This window comes from Pieris rapae, chromosome 2 (genome assembly GCF_905147795.1).
Source record: "Pieris rapae chromosome 2, ilPieRapa1.1, whole genome shotgun sequence".
Lineage (NCBI taxonomy): Eukaryota > Metazoa > Arthropoda > Insecta > Lepidoptera > Pieridae > Pieris > Pieris rapae.
In genome coordinates this window covers 11,661,517-11,685,727 of record NC_059510.1, presented here as the reverse complement: position 1 = coordinate 11,685,727, position 24,211 = coordinate 11,661,517, and the positions used below count along the sequence as shown (strand labels likewise).

General features: G+C 36.9%; 2 protein-coding genes across 3 annotated transcripts in view; both read left to right on the top strand.

The window, feature by feature from the left end:
- Nucleotides 1–14,882, top strand: part of LOC110999148 (nuclear hormone receptor FTZ-F1 beta) — a 29,268-nt gene extending 14,386 nt beyond the window's left edge. Inside the window, exons 10-17 of one of the 2 annotated variants that reach the window (XM_022268073.2) lie at nt 118–329; nt 401–537; nt 608–688; nt 919–1,143; nt 1,517–1,653; nt 11,202–11,317; nt 11,557–11,711; nt 12,375–14,882. In XM_022268073.2, coding sequence (XP_022123765.2) covers nt 118–329; nt 401–537; nt 608–688; nt 919–1,143; nt 1,517–1,653; nt 11,202–11,317; nt 11,557–11,711; nt 12,375–12,479 — 1,168 coding nt within the window. In that variant the 3' untranslated portion in view covers nt 12,480–14,882. Of the gene's footprint in view, nt 1–117; nt 330–400; nt 538–607; nt 689–918; nt 1,144–1,516; nt 1,666–11,201; nt 11,318–11,556; nt 11,712–12,374 lie in introns of both variants that reach the window. The other variant, XM_045632119.1, reaches the window with a different exon arrangement.
- A 5,698-nt stretch (nt 14,883–20,580) lies between these two features.
- Nucleotides 20,581–23,402, top strand: LOC110999153 (zinc metalloproteinase nas-4-like). Its single transcript, XM_022268078.2, has 6 exons — nt 20,581–20,727; nt 20,865–21,074; nt 21,236–21,348; nt 21,721–21,931; nt 22,451–22,587; nt 23,141–23,402. The coding sequence occupies exons 1-6, from the start codon at nt 20,607–20,609 to the stop codon at nt 23,345–23,347; spliced, it is 999 nt and encodes a 332-aa protein (XP_022123770.2). The 5' UTR covers nt 20,581–20,606; the 3' UTR covers nt 23,348–23,402.
- The last annotated feature ends 809 nt before the right edge of the window (nt 23,403–24,211 follow it).

Sequence of the window (24,211 nt, the reverse complement as noted above, 5' to 3'; positions counted from 1 at the left end):
TGTTCAGATTTTCAACCTAACGCACACCAACTTAAGTGACAAAAATAAACCCTATTTCTATCCGCCCAAGATCTAAGATCGACGGCATCAATGCTCATGATCCTCCTCCCGTTGCAGCCCCTGCCCCATATGCGGGGACAAGATCAGCGGCTTCCACTACGGCATATTCTCGTGCGAGTCTTGCAAGGGCTTCTTCAAGCGCACCGTGCAGAACCGCAAGAACTACATGTGCCTCCGAGGGGGCAACTGCCCCGTGACCGTGGCCACGAGGAAGAAGTGCCCGGCCTGCCGCTTCGACAAGTGCCTCGGATGCGGGATGAAGCTGGAAGGTGAGACCGATCCGTTCGCGGACAAATTTCGACGAGCCCGAACGTTCCGATAATGAGGAATATGGTTACAGCGATCCGAGAAGACCGCACCAGAGGCGGACGTTCCACGTACCAGTGTTCGTACTCTTTGTCCGGCGCCTCGTCCACCGGCTCGCTGCTCTCTGCGCACGCGCCGACCACCATGCGCCACGCCTCCAGCCTTAGCTCGGTGAGTTACTGCTTTTTTCTATATCTGAGTAAAAAATGATTTTTTCTATTTAAATTTGTTTAAATTCCAGGTTTCGAACCCAGGGTCGTACAGCAGTCGAGGTGAATCCAGCAACAGCCGACTCACGCCTGACATTCCGCCATTATTGCAAGTGAGTCTTAATTTTTTATTTCTTTACAATCATTATATTTCATACAGTAGTGGATATGTGAATAACTTCTAAAAAAAACCCTCGGTTATTTAAAAGAGTGCCTGACGATGTATTGCCAGTTCCTCTCGTTTTATGATCTTGATTTGAGAACTAGCAGGACATAAATATAATAACATTTTTCTTTAGTTAAAATTCGCACTTAACGAAAGCTATGATGTTTGTGTTGAAAGGAAATAATGGACGTGGAGCATCTCTGGCAATACAACGAGTCGGAGCTGAACAGACTCGGCAAGTCGACGGGCAGTCCCTCGGCGAACCCCCTTCTGGCCGCGAGCGGCATCACGGCTCAGAACTCCAGCGCAGACTTCCTCGCAGATCTGTGCAACATCGCCGACCACCGGCTGTACAAGATCGTCAAATGGTGCAAAAGTCTGCCGCTCTTCAAAAACATCTCGGTGAGTCGTGCTCTTCTGTAGAGGAAAAACAAATGTATCGATTACGCTCATTGTGTGAAAATGTTGCTGGCCGTCAAATACAAAAATGAACCAAGTGTCATAGTAAAAGAAAAAACAAAAAAAAGGCGCGAAACGCCATCTTTCTTTGTTTTGTCATTGTCTGTTTGTAATCGGATAACTAACGTCACTTTTGACGAGTTGCATTACGTACGTGTGAAAAGTAATTTAAAATTTTCATAATATACATTTTTGCAAATAAAAATATTTTGCGAAATTCGTAAAAACAGTAAATTATTATTATTGATACCGTTATTATATTCGTATATGTTACGCAACGTGTAAAGCTCATTAGACAATAATTAAATGTCACCAGATCGACGACCAGATCTGCCTCCTCATAAACAGCTGGTGCGAGCTGCTGGTGCTATCGTGCTGCTACCGCGGGGTGAGCACTCCCGGCGAAGTGCGCGTGGGAGGCGGAAGGGGCATCACCCTGCAGCAGAGCGCCAAGTCAGTGAACACGTACTTGAAATTCCTGTTTATCCTTATATATTTCGTAAGCTGACATTCACATCGGCGTGACTGACAGACTTCGGTGATGTGAATAGAATCGAAATCTTGGTAATATATTTTATATGAAAAATGTAGCAATGTTGGTACAGTGACTTCAGCGTGCTACTCTTTGTGTGAAGGAAAACATCGCGAGGAAAAGAAGCCGACGAAAAGAAGTATGTCAGGCACATGTGGCTGATTTGAGATTAACAATTGATCATGAAACAATCTGTGGCCCAAAGCTAAAAAGTTTGGAGCGCTACTTTCAAGAAAATAACGATTTTATCCAATATAACAACTTTACACCATTGTTAAATCCTCTAATATAGATTTTTTCCTTTATCCATGTTTCGTGCATTCTCATTTTTTTTTCGTCTTTCACACACACACACACAGCACAGTCATCATCATATATATATATTATTTTCACAGTACCCTCGTTGTACGAGCCCAGGCTGTACATTTTGTATGTTGTTTATTTAGGTTTCTTAGTCTTGTAAGCGTGATGTTTCCCTGTGTACGTGCCAAGGTTCATACATCATGTTCAACTACAAACGTGAATATTTCTAACGTATGTACGTGCCCTGGTTGTATACTTGGATCACTTTATAAGCATGACGATTTTCTATATCGTCGGAGTTACACCCCGAGAGCATAGCCAGACGTCGGCACTCTCTTCAATTGTTTAATTATAATTTTATTATAATTCTATTATATCGCTCATATTCTATTGTTATACGGAAGTGGTGAATATAAGGTAATCTACAAATCTTCTATTATTTCTACCACCTGATGACCCAGGAACCGTACATTTTGGTCCTTCGAGCTATCCGGGAATAGCGGGTCTTTCGCGTACAGTTGATCGCGTTCGCGTTTTTCTCCGTTTTCCTGAAGATCGGCGCCGTGGAAAAACATCCCACTGCTGGTTTGTGGAGTCATCAAGCAAGTAGAACACCATCATCCGCATCAATAGAAAAGAGGAGAGCAACGTGTTAAGTATCCAGAGGGAGCATCAGTATATCGGCGTCCTTTTGAACCTAGAAGAAGGCAGCGGACGTCAATCGTTAATAAAGGGAGGAAAGGGAAATAAGTCCTGTCCCAACATTTATAAGGACCCAGAGTGGTCAACAGTATATCGGCGTCCTTTTGAACCTAGAAGAAGGCAGCGGACGTCAATCGTTAATAAAGGGAGGCAATTGAAATAAGTCCTGTCCCAACATTTATAAGGACCTAGAGTGGTCAAAAGTATATCGGCGTCCTTTTGAACCTAGAAGAAGGTAACGGACGTCAATCGTTATTAAAGGGAGGCAATAGAAAATAAGTCCTTTCCCAACATTTATAAGGATCCAGAGGGATCAACAGTATATATAAAAAATAATTTGTTACACAATAATTATTGCTTATTTGGGGCATACAATAAATAATCATGGATAAACTATACCAAGATCAGCTTAAAGTATGGGGGGATATTCAAAGATTGATGAACAATTATAAGAAGGACGGAGCAGACAGAAAAAAACATCCCGACTATTTTAAAAGTCGACTGTCGCATTTGGAAGAATTGTGGAGCCAATTTCGATCCAACCATGAGCACATGTTAAAAGAGCTTAGCAAGGATCATAAGTACTTCAAGGAATGGGAATATGATAGATCCAAAGCCTCATACCACTCAGTAAAGGAAGCATTAAGTCAGGAATACCAAAACATAATACAAATCGAAACGCCAAAGGCAAGTACAAGTGCGAGCGAGTTCGAGACACTAGAATCGGCTCAGCCGCAACAGGGGTTTGATAACGATACTATAGAAATCAAGGGGGGTTCGGAAAAAACTAAAGAACTACTTCGCAGGCAGATAGCATTGTTCAGCTCATTCAATCAACATTGTGCTGAATTTAATATTGATTCCGCCGAAAATTTTGAACTAATGGACGAATTGGCTGATTCTAAGGCGCGTTGGGACGAGATTTTTCAAAATCACATAGACATAAACGTCGGTCTCGCAGGAACTTTCTCCGAATATCAAGATAAATATCACGAGCAGGAAAAAATATTTAGGCGCCAAAGGAAGGAGATAAACCTGAAATTGCGTGACATCACCCCGCATGAAAAATTAACCCCACGTATCGAAATACCCATATTTAATGGAAGTTTTGAAAAATGGGTATCATTCCGGGACTTGTTTGAACAAACTATCCACAAAAATTCAAGCCTTTCCAACGCAGAAAAACTGCAATATTTAAAATCAAAATTAAGAGAGGAGCCAGAGAGGCTCATACACCAACTACAAGCTGGCAACGATAATTATGACGCATGCTGGAAAATTATCACTAATAGATACGACAACAAAAAACATATTCTAACATCGTATCTAAATAGCTTTATGCAGCTCCCAAGGATTGAAAAGGACAACCTGCGGCAAATTAAGAAACTTCACGATGTTACTTTGGAGTGCTTGAATGGGCTCAAGAGTCTGGGGATTTGCATAGAACATTGGGACACCATTATAGTTCATATTCTGTCTCAAAAACTGGAATACAGCACCTATCAAGCATATGTTGCATCACTAAAGGATCCCAAAGAGTTACCGGTGCTTAAGGATTTAATGGACTTCCTGGAAAAAACATTTACCGCATTGGAAACAACAAGCTATCAACCTCAGCAGAGTCATATTACAAAACATCAACCTCGGCTAAATAATAAGCCGATCAACAATAAATTCGTGTCATCGCAAGTGTGTAATCGAGGTCATGACAATATGGGCAAAAACACGTACTGTAAAATATGCAGATCGTCAAATCATGTCACGTTTAACTGTAAATCCTTTACAGCCATGAATTATAAGGAGAGGCTGGATACAGTCTTAGGATTGCAGATATGTACCAATTGTTTATGTAACCACGATGTTAAGGATTGTGTGTCAGCAATTAGATGCAAAATTTGTTATCAGAAGCATAATACAAAGTTACATAATGCGTTATATAATTCGCATTCGCCTAATCGCCCATCTACAAATAATTTACAATATAAAAATAATTATTACTATCCACGGGAGCAGTCGAAAAGGGTGCACACGACATCGAAGGATTTTTCAGAAGTCCTCCTAGCTACCGCAAAAATTAGAGTATTAGGGGCTAATGGAAAGAATTACCTCATGCGCGCACTTATTGACCAAGGATCTCAAATATCAATAATAAGCGAAAAGGCAGCACAATTGTTAAAACTAAAGAGGGAAGGCTGTCATGGTGTTATCTCGGGAGTGGGAGAAAACACACAACGGATCAAGGGTCAGGTTACATTGACCTGTGCTTCTATTCACACTAACTATACATTAAAAACAAAAGGTTTTATTATGAATACTTTAGTGCACAAACTACCGAATAACTCCTTTAATATGCCGTCATGGCCATATATTAAAAATATCGAATTGGCAGATCCGGAGTTCAACAGAAGCAGACAAATAGATATATTACTTGGGGCCGATGTATACTCTCAAATTATGATGGGTGGAATATTAAGAGGAAAAAATGCTTCGCAACCTATAGCGCAACAGACAAGACTTGGATGGATTTTATGTGGAAACCTAAAGTCATATCAATGCAACGTCATACTAAATAGCACTGTAGATTTACAGAAATTTTGGGAAATAGAAGACATAGAAGAGTCACCATCCGTCGTGTCCACTGAAGACCAATACTGTCTCGAGTTGTATAAGCAAACCACACTGCGCCAAGCAAATGGAAGATATAAAGTACGACTTCCACTAAAAGAAAATTTTAAACAAAGTTTAGGGCTGTCCAAACCAACGGCTGTAGCACAATTTCACAGCCTGGAACGAAAATTAGCGCAGCAACCCAAAACCGCAGGGCAATATAAGGACTTTATAAATGAATACAAGGACTTAGGGCACATGTCTCTTGTTGAAAACAAGGGCTCGGAGCATGGGTACTACTTACCTCATCATTGCGTAACCCGGGAACATTCGGAAACTACAAAACTACGTGTTGTATTCAATGGGTCAGCGAAGACATCAACGGGACTTAGTTTAAACGATGTAATGTATACGGGTCCCAACCTACAGCAAGACTTACAATCCCTTATATTAAAGTGGAGAAGATTTCGATATGTATACACCGCAGATGTGGAGAAAATGTTTAGAAATATTGACATTTTTGAGTGTGATCGAAAAATGCAAAAAATTATTTGGCGCGACACACATCTTCAACCGTTACAGGAATACGAACTGACAACGGTAACGTATGGCACAAAGGCGGCACCCTTTTTAGCCATGATGACGTTAAAACAGCTAGCTATGGATGAGAGGTCTCGGTTTCCACGGGCAGCGGAAATCACAGAGCAAGCATTTTATACAGATGACCTAATATATGGGGCTCATTCTATAGAAGAAGGATGCAGCATGGTAACGGAGTTACAGGATTTGTTGCATGCAGGGGGCTTTACATTAAGAAAATGGGCCTCCAACGAACCAAGCATATTGAAAAGGCTTTCGGAAAAGATGAACCGAGAGCAAAATCAGCAAATATTTACGTTTAAAGGGGATCCTATTTCAAAAACATTGGGGGTTTATTGGAACCCGAAAGAAGATTGTTTTATGTTTCAATCATCATTCGATTTCTCAAACAAAACGACTAAAAGGGCGTTTTTGTCAGATATATCCAAGTTATTTGACCCACTGGGTTGGTTAGCTCCTGCAATTACGGCGATGAAAATAATTTTTCAAGAAGTATGGAAGCAAAACATTAAGTGGGACGATCAAATACCTACTTCTATTATAAGAAAATGGGAGCAATTTAAAGAAGAATTAGAGCTAAGTATCTCAAAAATAAGGATCCCTAGGTGGTTACAAATTAGTCCGGACAGCACAATAGAGCTGCATGGATTTTGCGATGCATCAAATAAAGCATATGCCGCAGTTATTTACAGTCGAATAAACGGCAAGGTTTCATTGGTGGCAGCAAAAACAAAATTGGTACCCGTTAAAGGGAAAATCTCGATTCCGAGGGGTGAATTATGTGGAGCTGTTTTATTAACAAAATTATTTAGTAAAGTAAAAACATGCTTAGGGAATAATAATATTAAGTGTTATGGTTGGACGGACTCCATGGTAACGTTGGGGTGGATACAGGGACAGCCAGAGAAGTGGAAGCCATTTGTAAGCAACAGAGTTAAACAGATTGTTCAAGATATGCCGCCAAATATATGGCGCTACGTTAAATCAGAGGAAAACCCGGCAGACTGCGCCAGTCGTGGTATTTCCATTAAAAGGCTTGAAGGACACTCTCTATGGTGGAATGGTCCATCATGGCTACCTTCATATAAACATAGCGAAGAAACTCAGTTATATTTTACGAAGGAAGAAGAGAAAAAACAATATTTAGTTAATATAATACAAAGTAAGGATAGCATAGTGAAAGAAATCATAGAAAATTGCAGCAGTTTCTCACGGGCAATCAGAATAGTTGCCTGGATATTACGGCTTTTACCAAAAAATAAGGATAAAAGGGAACGGCACCTCACATTAGCTGAAGTTAAGGAAGCAAAATTGAAGATAATTAGTCACGTACAAGAAGAAGAATTTTCCTATGAGATAGAAAAATTGAAAAGGAAGGAAAGCATTCACAAGAGTAAATTAATTGCGCTGAATCCATTTCTTGGAAAAGATGGTCTTCTTCGTGTGGGGGGAAGGTTGCGGAACGCTTTCATTAGTGAAGACATGCAGCATCCCATTTTAATTTCACATACCGGCCGGCTAACTAATTTAATAATAGACCAAGCGCATAAGCTCACGTTTCACGGCGGCCCTCGCCTAACATTATCATTTATCAGGCAGAAGTACTGGATTGTGGGTAATAATAGAGCAGTAAAGAGGCAGTTAAGGTTATGTGTGACCTGTGTTAAGAATAACCCTCGGCTGCAATACCAATTAATGGGTGACTTGCCTGAAGCACGGTGTAACCCCGTACGGCCGTTTAAAAATACGGGAGTTGACTTTACGGGATTTATTATGATTAAGAGTAGCAAAGGACGAGGGATGAAGTGCACAAAGGGTTACATTGCCGTATTTATATGCATGGCTACAAAGGCAGTGCATTTAGAAGTAGTATCGGATTTAACTACTTCGGCGTTTCTAGCAGCGTTAAAGAGAATGGCGGCTCGAAGAGGGACTCCAGAACATATTTACAGTGATAATGGCACGAACTTTATTGGGGCAAATCGTGTACTTGACGCCGAGTATGACGAATTAAAACGAGCATTCGCGAGCGAACAATTCGCCACCACAATTACGGACATGGAGATAAACTGGCATTTTAATGCGCCTGCATGGCCCTCCGCTGGCGGATTATGGGAGGCAGCGGTTAAAAGCTTAAAGGCTCATACAAGGAAAGTAATCGGGGATCAAAGATTCACATATGAAGAGCTCTCAACACTTTTAGCACAGCTAGAAACCTGCCTGAATACTAGGCCTTTATGTCCTATTTCAGAAGATCCTGAGGATATTAATTTTCTGACACCCGCTCATTTTTTAACTGGAGGACCCACACTTTCATTATTGCCCACCGAGAGTGATTTACGAACGAGATGGTATTTGGTGGAGAAAACATTCCAAGACATATGGAAGAGATGGCAAGCGGAATATTTACCCACTTTGACATCCCGCAGTAAATGGCAAAGGCCACGAGAAAACTTAAAGGTACAAGATTTAGTTGCAATTCACGACCCAAATTTACCTCCTGGAAAGTGGGCTATGGGCAGAGTTGTAGAATTACATCCAGGCACTGACAATATCGTCAGAGTAGTTTCGCTGAAGACAAAGAACGGAATAATAAAACGTCCTATTGTGAAATTAAGTCCCTTGCCAGTGCAGGACAGTAATAAGGCAGCAGTCGAAAATAAGGAGCCACACAGATCCGTAAAACCACGGCCCGTCGGACGAAAGGTTCTCGGAAACGTTTTAACAATAATGCTTGCATTCATATATTTTTTAACATACGTATCGGCCACGCATCCGGCAAACTATAATATAAGTACATTTAATAATAACAAGGGGGTATACTTAGACAAGATAAGCAATATGCAATTAGTTCAAGAGAAATGGAAAATCATTGTTTACTATGACATGAACCCCTATTGGGAAGGAGAAAAGGCATTCGAACAATACTATAAAACGTTAAATGGCATGTGTGCTGGCTTCAATGAAAAAACACATTGCGAAATTACTATGAACCAATTACGTCACGGCTTCGCAGAACTCAAATACTACGATCAGGTGTTGCTTACACAGCACCCGGGCACGCGCTCGAAGCGGCGTCGGCGCGGCCTTATCAACGGTATAGGTTACGCAGCGCATTCCTTATTCGGAGTATTGGATGAATCATTCGCTGAACAATATCAAAAGGATATATCTTTAGTTAAAGAGAATGAGCAGCATTTGGCGAATCTATGGAAAAATCAGACGTCTGTTCTGGAAGCGGAATACAACCTCATGAAGCGGTCAGAGGAAGAAAATTATAATCTACGAAAATTAATAAATCGTCACGCAAACGAAGTGAAGAAGGCAATTGATACTCAAGTTACTGAAATCAATAATTTAGAGCGTATTACTCAGTTTACTCTTGACAGCATCGCAGCAACAAACGTACTTGCTAATCTAAAGAATATGCAGGAGTATCTGATCGACACCATTACCGATATTTATCATGGTCGATTTAATTTTCATCTTATTTCATCGGAGCAATTGCGCAAGGAACTAAACATAATATCTAATCATATTTCAACAGATCTTTCCTTGCCTATTACTAACAGTCAAGCACAGTTTGGTAATATATATAAATTTCTAAGAGTTAGGGCAAGGATGCTTTATGAACAGTTAATATTGGAAATCTCAGTTCCGCTGGTCAGCCGAGATAACTTTGAAATATATAACGTGATTTCTGTTCCTTACAAGAGTGACGCACTGACGATGGTCAAAGTTGTTCCTATTTCAGATCTCGTCGCAATAAACAAGGAAAAGAATTCATATATAAAAATGTCAGAAAATCAATTGTTATCGAATTGTGATTATTATTCCGATATTTATTATTGTAACCTACCTAAACTATTTCATCACATGAAAGCAGAAGACAGCTTATGTAAGACAGGCATAAAAGGGCAATGTCAATTCGAAAAGGTTCCATGTGACAATGAGTGGATTGACCTGAATAAAAAGAATACATATTTATACTTTTGTTGTGACCGGTGTCCATTACATGTCATATGTGGAGATCAAATTTCTGCAGAACAATTAAATACGACTGGATTAATAAGCATAGGTCATGGTTGCATGTTACGAAACAAGAAAGGCGTCATTTATGCTCATAATGATTATCAGAATATGCTCAAGACTGAAACAATGGTGTATTCGCCTTATATGGATTCAATTAATAATCTGATAAATGTGTCTTTATCCTCGGATGTTATTGAAAATTCAAGAAATAACTACACTATTAGTAGTCTTGATAAAATAGGAGTGGATCTGGAACATATGCGGAAGGAGGCTCCGGTGATTAGTGGGGTGACATACCACGACGTACATCAGTATATTGCCTTATACTCAATTTTGGGCATTTTTGTCGTGGTAGGAGCGATTCTACTGCTGCGGAGGTTTCGTCGAACCAGTACGGTAGTACCTGCCCAGCAGACATCATCAGGCATAACAATGATGCCAATGCAGCAACCCACTGACGTGCAGCAGGAAACATCGGTAGCGGCATTAGCAGCAGCGGTGGCAGCCAGTCTTGCAGTAGACTACAAAAATCCCATCCAGGACCGGACTCCAGTATATTTTAGTGCTAGTGATAGTGCCGTGTAATTGTGTCAGAAGTGTTAGAATAAGTTTAGAAACTTTAAGTATTTCCTAGAGACTGTTAAGCATACATTGAATTATTATTGTAAAGCACTACATATTCATCTTGTACTTTTTGCGTGTGGGAGTATGTACGAGCCCAGGCTGTACATTTTGTATGTTGTTTATTTAGGTTTCTTAGTCTTGTAAGCGTGATGTTTCCCTGTGTACGTGCCAAGGTTCATACATCATGTTCAACTACAAACGTGAATATTTCTAACGTATGTACGTGCCCTGGTTGTATACTTGGATCACTTTATAAGCATGACGATTTTCTATATCGTCGGAGTTACACCCCGAGAGCATAGCCAGACGTCGGCACTCTCTTCAATTGTTTAATTATAATTTTATTATAATTCTATTATATCGCTCATATTCTATTGTTATACGGAAGTGGTGAATATAAGGTAATCTACAAATCTTCTATTATTTCTACCACCTGATGACCCAGGAACCGTACACTCGTTTTAAATCGAATTGTTACAGCAGATGTTTTGGTTAGAAATTTACAAATTTAAATTTTGAATTTTTGAAGTTAAAAATCTTTAGCGGCGTTCAGTTTTTTTTGCAGTGCGAGGTGCAAATTTAATAATAATAATTGTTGCAGGTTCGGTCTGACTCCATGCATAGAGCGAATGCTGAGCTTCACGGACCACCTGCGACGGCTCCGGGTGGACAGATACGAATATGTCGCCCTCAAGGTCATCGTCCTGCTCACTTCAGGTGAGACCATTAGCTGTTATCCTTGATTCTTATCGCTTCAGCGACAAATGTCATTCAAGCATTATTTACAAGCATGCTACGTCATCGTCCATTCGTCTCATCTGTGACCGTTTTGTGTCATGTGACTGAAATAAATATTTTCAATTATGTTTTTTTTTTATTAATTAATTTTACACCATAACTCTTCTGAACTCTTTTGGAAGAGATAAATGGCAGATTGACAATTGAAAACGTTCCAGATGCGCCCGAGTTGCGTGAAGCGGAGTGCGTACGCGCATCGCAGGAGAAGGCGCTGGCCGCCCTCCAAGCGTACACGGCCACGCACTCGCCCGACACTCCCGCCAAGTTCGGGGAGCTCCTTCTGCGTATACCCGAGCTGCAGAGGACGTGTCAGGTATACTATATAAATATTTTATAGTTTCCTTTTAATATATGAATAATATGTAATATTTCAGTTTCCGCCTTCGTAATTTGGGGCAAGCATTCGCTGTACTTTTCTATTAAAATACCTATTGAGAAGATATTCTTGAAGTCTCGTGTACAAGTTCATTGTGTCCTCTCAGACCCAAATAATACAAAAAATGTATCCCCAAGGACATAGGACTACGTTGTTGAAACGGGAAAAACGTCACTCACAATCATTATTTCTAATCTTTAAAATGGTTTACAAAACATTTTATGCATTACCCTCCCCGTATCTCGAGACAAATCACACGGCAATTAATTATTATGTTGACATGTCGCTCGCATTAGCGTGATTTCAGGTTATCTTATTTGATAAAATGCATGCAATTTTATCTACCTATGTTTTAATCTATGTTACAATACCTCATGACTATTCGTTATTATAAAGAAATTATGAAATATTTAAAAAAAATCTAGGAAAAGTGCCTAGGTTTGTTTTTACAGATGGAATTGGGAAAATTATGTCTGAAAAAAGCATCTTCTGAATCTTAAACACTGTAACAAAAACTTAAACACTGAAAAACAATTGTAAACTGTCAATGGAATGTAAATTGATAAATATGTCTACTGATTATTTCGTTTTCCTTTTTAGTTTTTCATGCAAGTCGGCAAGGAAATGCTGAATCCGACAAATAGAAAGGACGGCGAACCCCCGAGCTTCAATCTCTTAATGGAGCTTCTCAGAGGTGATCATTGACCGGGACCACTCCAGAACATTCTATGGGAGCTTCGAGAAGACTTATTCCTAGGAATTTTGCTCAAGTAAGAATAAGTATCGTAATGAATGCTTAAACGCACAGAGCGAGAAGACCGTATCGTTATTCTAGCCTTAAACATGAGACTGCAACCTTACTTCGGTGCCAATTTATGTTTATCGTGATAAAAGCCTCTTTTTAAGTTTTTCACCTTCGATTTACGATTCTTCATGTCGTAGTGTCTGTGTTAATGGAATACGCTTCTTTAAATTAAAACTGTCAGAGCGCTGATAGTAATTTTTTTCAACGAAGTATTATTTAAATCATATAATAAACATCGAAACCCATTTTGAATTAAACTAATAAAGAGTTCAATATACCTTAACCGTTGCAGGCCTGACAATTTCAATTGTTTACAAAAAATATCCCTCGCTTTTAACACCTTTTAAATTCTGGAATGTAATGTGTAATTAAAAAATGGACGTTTAAGGTTATATTTGCTCACCATATCGAAAAAAGATGCATTTATTTTTTATCTGCGCTCTTCACATAATACTCTATTATCTATAGTAACTATTTTGTATCTGTATTACTGTAAAGTACACTGCCAAACGCTTTTATACGAAATGAATAGTATTAAGGCGACGGGATCAAATATTTTGTAAGCTTCTACTGATTTACTATCGCCGTACAGTTTGTATCACGACTTATCCTGTAAAAGACGGCTTGCAATATATGTATGTGTAATATATTTTGTAATTAAATATTTTATATAGTAGGCGTATGGCGCAAAATAAATGTATGCTATAAATATACTCTATAGCGTGTCTGTATTTAGATCATTACTAGCCTTGTTATGGCCTTTTATGAATAATGTATTGATGTATACTTCGCTTCTCACTAACTAAATTTACGATCTTGCCATTGCTCTCTGGTGCGTTTTGTGTATTGAATTATAATAATTATTGATCATATAAAGACACAATGACACTGAATAGTTAATATCAAATTTGGCAACAAGTGAGTGACAGCTATTAGTTATAGTCTATAGTGTTTGATTAAAAATGGCGCCAAAACCACTCTGTATTGCCATTGTTAATTACTTAAAAGTTATTGTTAATAAATTAGTGGTAAGTTTCGAAGGTTTAACCTTCAATCTTTGTTGTATTATTTGTAATATTATAGTTATATTTACATTGTTCTGCAACGATAATTCCATAAATATTCCACGACAGATTATAGTAAATTATTTTAGATTATTATTATTTTTCTGTGCAATAGATATTTATCTCTGGAACGGGACTATAGATCCGGCAACATTTAGCAAGCGGTTGATATAATAATATATTTGACGTATTGTTAAATTACTTTGGATTTATTTTTGTAATAACAATACAAATAATATTTAACAGTGGTCGATTAGTTTTATCATATCGCTATTGATAATCAGAATTATGACGCAGCTGCGGCTGCAAAGCTATTGACAGATATAAAGTTGTTTAGTTAAATGAAAATAATCAACCAGTGCACACTGCCAATTTAAATAAGCGAAGCTTGCTTTGAGCAGAGCGTACGTCTTGATGGTAATTTCTTGTATATTTTTTGCATATACTAAGCCTAAAGTAGAAGTAGTAATAATGTAGATTATTTTTGTAGCATGACCCCCTTAGATTATATCAGATTTTTATCCAGCAATACAGTGTTTTTAATATTTATTTTTATATTGTTACTTCTGAATTATATGTAAGAAAGTAGTTCGAGCAATGTTGTCCTTCATACGAAACGATTGTCTCTCGCATAGTGAAAGCTAGGAACCGTATTCCAAACGGTGAATCGAAATTTAATATTTTTTTAAATAAACCACATCTTAAAATACGAGTTGGAATGATTTAGTATAAGTTAAAGGCACAAGTACTTTTTATTTATGTAAATGAGCTCATTTAGGTTAAGTTTAAATGTGCCACGACGAAGTTATTTACTTTGAGATTGTTTTCGCATTGAAGCCAACAGATGTCGCTAATGTAAAGTGGAGACTTGGGGCGACACTTTCTGCAATTCATCACGCGACCTCAGCTAAAAATATACATATGTCTCTAAAGTTGGAATTGTATAACTTTCTAGTATTTCTAGTGTACAAGAATTGCAGAGTGGTATTGTCCGTCTCATTTGTAATTTTCATTGTAATATTGAACTGATATTCTAAGTAGCCGTATTTTTTAAAGTGTGAAAGAGATGGCGTTGTGTGACAGAATCCGTATAATTTTTATATTAAAAATTAGAAGGAATGTGAGTCTGGTATAGCGTCCAATAATTGTAATTACATTTGTTATATTCTAGAAGTATTAAATTGATATTCTTTATTTTCTAGAGCTATGGAAATATTTTTATATATCAAAAAAATAATAAAGACATTTTTTAAATAATGTATGGACTTTTCTTAAATTGCGTACCGTTCATCATTAATCAGTCTATGCGATATAAACAGACTACGTCAGACAATTAAATATCATTTAATTAACTTAAAATCGCCCTTTGAGTAAATTTCATTACGTGTCCGTTTTTTGTTAAATAATTTTTAAAATAATAGTTTATTTATTAAAATACAGCGACTCACGATTTTCGGAATCTTGTATAGTTTACTTCAGTTCAGTTTTATTACTGACTCTAATTTATCTAAGCTTGTGGATAGACGTGTAAAAGGACTTTTAGTCGCTCGGAGAGTTTCTTATAATTCCTCTTGAAGTGATGCAGTAGTTTGTGTAGCAGTAGCACTTATATTTAAATCCTCTTCAATAAAAGAAAGTGGCTAATGATCTTCTTTTAATACTATCGTATTAATCTCTACTTGGTATGGTTCTTTACGATTTAATCGTTTTTCAAATATAACAGTGCTGCAGATGATTTTATGCGATGTAGTAGGTGCCTGACATCGCGTCGAGTTCGTGACTCTAAGGTATGGTTTCCTCACGATGCTTTCTTTCACAGTTCGCACGAAAGTTCGCGGGGAATCGAACCAACGACCTCAGGGATGACAGTGGCACGCTTAAGCCACTATGCCATTGTAAAAAACTTGTACTTAATAAAATCACTTAAAAAACGTTTATCGAGAATTTTTTACAATGAAACAAAACTTTTAACTGTGAGATAAGTAATATTATATAGCAATATGCAGACTTTTTTTGGAAACAAACACCCGCCACACCAAATGAAATGAAACGCAAATCTATATATGAGCAACCCAAAAATCGCACTTTCTTCGACCAATGCTATTTCCGAGGCCCTTTCAAAATTCTTTCAATTCAATTTCAAAAATCACATTACATTAATTTACTAAAAATCTCGCACAATATCTTTTTAACCTTTCCTATGCTGATACAGAAAATATTCTTATGGTACAAAAATATATATTATGTAGAAATAAAAATAGTGTTTAAGTGTGAAAAGGACTGGCTGCCCACAACACAGGGAATCCTAGTGTGGATCACGTGAACTTTACTATTTCTAAATATTCCTGTATATTGTGTTTAATAAAAGTTTTTTCTTTCTCTCTTTATTTCTGAAATAATTAAGAATATTATCTCTTCTATGGTACAGAGAAGAAGTTATTATCAACTGTCAATGCTATCAGGTTTCTTGTTAAATAAAAAAGCCAAAACTCTGTTTCGATATTTCCTCAGGATATCTCTGATTTGTGGAGATAATAATTATAATTAAAAACACACCGTTGAAGGGCGGTAGCTGAAATAGATTCGATTTTTTATTATCTGTGATGTTCTCTTTACGATGTGCTTATCTGGGGCAGACTTTTGGTTAAGTGGGTGTCAATGTTGTCAACTATTTTGATTTCAGGGTTCCGTAGCTAAAACCGTGGGTGAAAAGACGTTGATGTATAAAGATATTCTTGTTCTTTCTCGCTCTTGTCTCTAAGAAGCTTAAATTTATGCAGCTTTTCTTTGATGCAAATTTTATGTATATATTTTTGTCTTTAGTTAGTTTATAATTAAGTATGTCCAAATAAAAAATTTAAATTATGTGAAATATTTCAAATGAAACTTGCGAGAAATACAATACGCCCAATAGTTCCACGAAGTGTTCGACCACCCCACGCTCGCCTAGTATCAGTTTCACGGGCGCATGCGCGGACCGCTCGTATGTCAGTGGACCGTGACCTGCCACTCACATGTCATCGCGTCTTCATACATGAAATTTATGCATTTAGAATTACGACTATAAATTTATATAAAGGGTTTTTGCTATTAGAAATAAAGATGCTTATTGTATGGTGATTATTAAAAATAATTGCTTCAAATTTGTGGCTTTTTAAGGCATTAACTGTCTTCTTTACCCTATTCATTGATCATTGCTTTGTGAGAACTTCTGTGCATGCGGCGGCGATTTTTCTCTGATGTTTCTAATCAAAATATTAGAATTTTTCGTATAAGCCAACTTCAATAATTCCTTTTTTTATAGAACAGGGGCAAACGGGCAGGAGGCTCATCTGATGTTAAGTGATACCGCCGCCCATGGACACTCTCAATGCCAGAAAGCTAGCGAGTGCGTTGCCGGCCTTTTAAGAATTAAGGTTTTAATAGAAAATATAATTATCGAGTAAATCAAATTATATTGAGACTGTTAATTAATATTACTTTTTTGGTAACCCTTCAGTCGAGAATAGCACAATTTCTGACCAATTCTTCGTACTTGTAAACTAATAAATCTGATGGCATTCATCGTATTTCGTTCAGTAATTTCAGAGATGAAATTTGTCCTCACTTTATTTATGGCGGCCACTATATGTAGAGATCAAAGCCGAGGTGAACATCCCGAGGGACATTTCAGGACTTTGTTTTTTATTATGTTGCTTGATACAAATTTATTAGCATAGGATGCCTGCATATTATATTGACAGCTATGTTTAGAGCTATGTTTAATGCGTGTTTTGTGCATGAGCATAATGCTGGCTCAGCATTATGCTAGAGCAGAGTCTTCCACAGCGCTGGCTGGCTGCCAATAATCAATTAACCCTTGTCCCACTATTGTCAAAGCCATACTCGTCGTAGTAGTAGTTCGGTGTGTCTGAAGATAAAAGAGCATTGCTCCGTGGGGATAATATAAAAACTGCTCTTGTGTCTTATGTAAATAATATCTCATTTAGATTTTCGCTTCTTGCGATACCGGTGAAGTACAAAAGAGTGGTTGCAGAATTCACGTCAAAGGGGTTCCTCTAACAGTCTAAAATTATACCCATATGTTTGTATTTGTATACGATTAGTATTCTTTTTTGACAGAGTCTGTAAATATTATCATTTTTCTTAAAACTAATGCGAAGAAAAGGTTACATATTTGTTAAGGAATATTAAGGATAGAATAAAGCAACCTATTACTTATTGAAAAGCTTTCGAACACTTTCAAAAGGTTTTCGCCATTCGCGAAACGAATAACCAAGTAAGAAGCCTAACTGAATTTTAGCCATAAGTCGTTGAAATTTATTTCGATTATTCAGACCCTGGAATTTTTTCCTTTACTTGATTTTAGAGTCTCTTTACGAAAACATCAATCACATCCCGCTAACCGCCCTCGAAATTAAAAAAGGCACTGAAGTAAGACTCAGACGTTCCTTGGGTGAGAATGAGACAAAAACATTTAAGAACGTGAAGAAAGTGAGGTTATCTATAGTCATTAGATTTTATTCCTAACAATAACCAGGACTTATTTAAAGACGCCTGAAACGCCTGTACGTTATTTTACATGATCTCACGATGTTTTATAATTTCACCTCATGAATGAAAAGTAAACTCCATTGGTGCACAACCTGGATGACGTGAATCATCACAGTGAACGCACGCCATAAGACATTAATGAAAAATTGCATACTTTCATGAATTGAATTAAATTATTATCACTTAATTATCTATATAAGTTTTAATTGAAAAATTACCATTTCATTTGATAAATTAACATATACTCGAATAAATATACGACATTTTTTCGCTAATGAAATTGTTAAAATATGTTTTAGAGTTATTTACCTTTTTTGCTGCTTTTTGTTATACGAGTATATAGTTGCGTCGCGCTGTTTTTTTTACTCGGACGCATCGGCCGTTGTAGTGAAAGAGAGATAAATGCGTCACAAGCCAAACGCTTAAGACCATCGTGCCTCACTATCATTTGTTCTGCGCTCTCGATTGCAAGCTCGGCTCCTGCAGAACGTTCAGCCAACGTTCATGGATTTATAAAACGTTATCACGATAAAAAAGGTTAAAGTATCCGAGCCAACCTCAAACCGAATTGTTTTAGAACGGCTCTTACATGGCCAATTTGTGAAAGAATGTCCCACATCAATCAATAATTTTAAGATATTTAAGATATCTGGACTACCAAGAATAACATAAGTGAAACACTACATAGATATTTCGATTCCATATTGAAGCTCTTAATGGATTGCGATTTTGAAGTCTTGTTCCATAAAACTTATTGGACGAGAATTACTTTTTTGATATTTTGGTAAAGCTTCACTCGCCGAATGAACTTACGTCGTTTATATTTATTTTATCGGTATTTTTTATTAATTACCTTCACTGATAGACTGATAAGATTAGATACATATTATATTATTAAATTAAACTCATTAACTTTTATATAGGTAATCAATAAATAGAAACCGTCGTTCGTACATTAAATAAATGTTGTTCTGTGTCTAGGCCTAGTATGCAGGTGTACTGCCATAGTAGCTAGAGAGCAGAATATATACATATTTCATTTGCTTATGTGGCAGACTTTTTAAATAGCGATTATTATAAGAAAAGAAATATTAAGAACCACGGTAGCTGTGTCGTGAGTTGACAGTTGACACCCCCTTGAAAAAAGGAAAATACAGACAGACAGACAGGTATACTATATCATTAGATCGGGTCTGCCTTTATGACTGATGTTTATAGTACTTTACCAATAGCACCTTTGACTATGGACAACATTACTATTTTACGACTTCATGAAACGATTTGACATAGGTATACTTACCAAGATGGGTTATTCGTTTAACTGTTTAAATAGTTCAAATTAAATAGTTAAATCTTATTTATATAATAATATTGAACATTTTTAACTTTCAGATTCAAAGGTATTTTAAAATAATTTAATTATAATTTTCGTTCGTTAATAAAAAAAAAATATCCCACTAATATTAAAGCCATGTTCATCGTATAAGTCATCACGTGTGTAGCAAATCCCAACATAAAGGTCGCATTGCTCCTTGGGGATGACATAAAAAACTCGGCTGTTTTGTAAATTATAACTTATTTAGATTTCGGCTCCAGACACCGGCTGAACTATTTAAAGAACCAATTAATTAATTACATATTTCTATCGAGAATAAATTAAACTTATATGTATGTATGTATGGTGTTCGTAGAATTATTATAATACAAAATCGTAGATATTATCCACAGTTGTAATAAAAATAACTAATTCAATTATCGTATTATTTCTATGAGAAAACGTTTTTTAGACCTTGGTGTTATTTACCCACCTAACAATTACCCACCCACCATCCACCACCACCACGCCCACCGCGAATAGGCTCGCGTGTCTGAAAGGGTCTTTCGAGAAAGTAAAAAAAAAATATCTGGGTAGTGTAGTTTATAACCATTTCTTTCACATTACATTTGTGTTAAGACAAATAATTTTCGGCGTAAACTCAGTTTTACCTCTCCATTGTAGTGCAATTTGTAAAATCATCTGATAAAAAAACAATGTTAACAATTTACATAATTATGTACAATAAATAGTAATATAAACGTGCACGTAGACGTGTTTAATTGATTATAGCATCATATTTTTCTAACACCACCAATACCTGTCTTGTTTTCCGAGATGAAGGAAAAATCTATCACTGTACACCAGCACTGCAGACCATGAACACAAAAGCTCTTTTATCGCAGAAAGAGTCAGGAGTTTTACACGATTACATTTTTCGTGATACTAATATTGATGACCCCTTTAAAATACCTATTTATTATACATATATATATATATATCATGATTAGGTGATTATATGAGGGACATTATCTGTGATTGCAATCAGCAAACTATAAATATGTGCCAGAAAAATCATAACTTTAGTTTGAGCGATGATGCTTCGGTTTGCTGTTCTGTTTTTGCTAGTGGGGGCGGTCGTTAGCGGGCCCTCTCCTAGGAGGACCAAGGCGGAAGTGGAAGAATATAGAGAGTTTCTTCAGAAGACCAAACATGGTAGTTAACAATTTTGCAGAATGAAAGCGATCAAAGTTTCACAAATATAATTTTAAAAGGCATTCGTCTACAGGTGACATATTTTGTTATTGAAATTGGACAGACAACCATGAAAATATTACCATGACAAATTACAGGAAATGCCTACCGAGCATCATCGAGCGAGCTTAACCCATTTGGTAACATCTGGGAGAAGAGTGGAAAATTTGAGGGAGACATCTTGCTAGATGACCGGCAGATTGATGAGCTGGTCGACTCTTTCGCACAGGGAAAAGCTGCCTACATCCACCCTAATACCAAGTGGCCCCAAAACACTTTGGTATATGACTTTGCTCCGGGACACTTTAGTAAGTAACCGTTGTATCAGCTTTGTGGCTAAAAATATTACATTGCCAATCGTAAGATAAAAAGATGACATTGAACATCTAAACATATTTAGTAAACATAATGATGTAAAACTCTTATCAAAACAATATAATAAGTAAGTATATCAATATTTTCTATTCAGACCAACAACAGAGGGACTACATCGTCTGGGCTATCGGTCATATCGAGCACTATTCTGGTTGCGTAAGATTCCGCAGAAGGAATTCAAATGACAGGAACTACGTTCTTATTACGGTAAGGAGAGGAAAAATTGGGCGATAAAAATTATCCAAACAGCTTTTATAAGATTGCTTTATAAAAAACAAATTGTTTATAATACTTTGTTACCACTTCTTCATACACACATAGAACAGTGTTAGCGGAGTGGCTTCAACGAGAGACTCTCATCCCAGAGAGTGTAAGTTCAATCCCCATCTGTGCACCAATGCGCTTTCTTTTTATAGGCTCATTTAATACTTGTGTCACAAGAGGTTGATCACCTACTTGCCCGTTAGATTGACAAATGATTATGTAACAAATACAGAAATTTGAGGCTCAGACCTCAAAAGGTTGTAGCGGAGCTGATTTATTTGTTATCACACCTACAAGTACACTTTAATCTCACAGGGCAACAATAACGGGTGCTATGCCAGTGTTGGTTGGTGGCATGACAGAGGCGTCCATACTTTGAACCTGGCGCGTTCTAATCCTGGAACCGGCTGTCTTCATATAGTCGTCATTATCCACGAATTCCTTCACACCTTAGGCTTCTTCCACATGCAATCCACATACAACAGATACAATTACGTAGCAATTCATTGGCAGAATGTGCAGCGCGGTAAGTGGTTTTTGCATAGTTTTGCAACTTACACTAATTGAAAGTCGGATTCGGTCAAAAATACGTACTTATTTATTTTATTTAAAAGAAATATGATGTGGCAGAACATTCCCGGAATAAATCGATTCGAAGATCCTAATTCATAGCTGCACGAACTCAGGGTATAAGGATTGAATTCCGTTTAAAAAAAGAGAATGAAGGAGATTGAGGATACCAGTTTTTTACTGGTTGGCAAGCAGGTAAACGCAGGAGGTGGATGTACTTAAGAGCTTTTTGGGCTGCAGCCCAGGGCCCCGTGAATACAAAAAGCTCCTAGTACTAGGCCTCTTTAGAAACAATAGGCGATATTTTGTGCCATGCGCGACTAACGGGACTTGTTACCCGTAAACAAATTGCCGGTGACCGAATGCAGAAGAGAACAAGCAATATATTTTTATTTACTCGAGGCCAGAATCTTTATAAATATTGTTTTATAAAAAAATTGAAGGGTAGCAATTAAACAGGTTTAAATTTGATTAGGTATGGAACACAATTTTGAGAGGTACGACCAGAACCTGGTGTCCAACCTTGGTCTCCCATACGAACACATGAGCAGCATGCATTACAGTTCCCATGCATTCAGCATCAACCGTCAGCCAACTATAACTGCTACAAGGGTAAGTTGAATTTAACTGATGTTAATCTAACTATATAATAAAAACTTGCAAATAATCGCAAATTATATTACAGCCATTAGACGTAACATTTAATGAATAATCTTTATACATTCTTCAACTTGTTTCTAGTAAGTTTAATCATTGTCTTATTATGTTCTATGCCCTTTGTAACTCGCTATAGCGATTCCAATAATGAATTTAGTATGTATTAACAAACATGACAGGTGCTAAGTCAGCTAATGCTAAACACAGATGGCGCCATTTACAAAATAATTAATAATTGTTTAAATAAAAGATAGCGTTCTTAAAACCCTAATGCACTAACTATTAATAATTTTAATAATTCTTTAATGTTTACTTTATTGTGACATCCGCCTTCAATTATTGTATTGATTTAGTTATTGTTAATTGAATCAATAATGATTATCTTCTTGTTGTGTCTGAAATAAAACATTGATAAAATTAAATAAAAAAAAATACTGCATGACCTATTAACAAAAAGGTTTAAATATATCATGACACATAAATGTATCTCAATGACCTGACATTTTAGCAACACAACGGCGTCATGGGCCAGATGGAATTCGTGACTCATTATGACTGGGTGAGGCTGTCCAGACACTACAACTGTCCTGGAGCCTGGAGCGCGGAGTACGTAGATCATATGAAAGAGGAAGTCGAGAGGACAAAACATCTAATGGCTCCACCACAACTGGACGATAAGGTCCAAGAAGAGGTAGCCCAAGAAGAATTGGCATGAGAACCATCCACTTCCATATGATATTACACTACATAAAATAAATATTTTCAGATAATTTAGAATTTTTGTTTTTTTTTCTTAAAACTTTGTACCTCTTGAACACCATATGTGTTGAATTATTACGTTGAAATAAACCAAGCAACATTTAATAGTGACCATATCAATACTCGTATTAAAAATCTTTTATGGTTTTCCATTTCCATCGCATGAAAACACAATGTGTCTCACAAGTAATACATGTTTATTAATTAAGTTCGATTGCCAAGTCAATATATTTATTTTTGAAAATTCGCTTGGTGCGATGGAAATTGAAATGATTTGCGTGTCAATTTGATTTGACATCGCTATTAAAAGCCACGCAATTGGCTTCTTCACCCGAAAACTTCACCCAAGCGAAGCAAAGCGCTAATTAAGGACCGATCTAGTAAAAAAACTCCAAAAAGTCATAATTTATTGAAGTCTTGGAGAATGGAAAAAAAAATATGGTGGAGATGAGTAGTTTATGTTTCCAACATTTATATAATACAAGAAGTTACAGCCTGATAATTAAAGACTCAAAACTGGTGGTGTTACCAGTTTTGAATCTTTAATTAATAAATTCATTACCTAATTACTAACATATATGAAAATTATCGATTACCTACCTTTTGATTTATTGGAAGTTTTCAAAGTGATATTGAAATACTGACGCCGAAAGCTCTATTCAAACATTTCAAGTGTTCGTTGAGCAGGCCAAGGCTTCCTAACCCTAGTTAGCAAATTCATATCAAGAAGTTAGCAATGATTAAGTAGATCAAATCTTTCCCAAGATCGCCTATTCTTTATCTTGAGTATTGTTAATCATTGATAATACATGATTGATAT

Coding starts and splice junctions, on each gene's coding strand:
- LOC110999153 (XM_022268078.2), top strand. CDS start 20,607: ATGATGCTTCGGTTTGCTGTTCTGTTTTTGCTAGTGGGGGCGGTCGTT. Junction 21,075..21,235: donor CTTTGCTCCGGGACACTTTA/GTAAGTAACCGT, acceptor TTTTCTATTCAG/ACCAACAACAGAGGGACTAC. Junction 21,349..21,720: donor GGAACTACGTTCTTATTACG/GTAAGGAGAGGA, acceptor TTAATCTCACAG/GGCAACAATAACGGGTGCTA.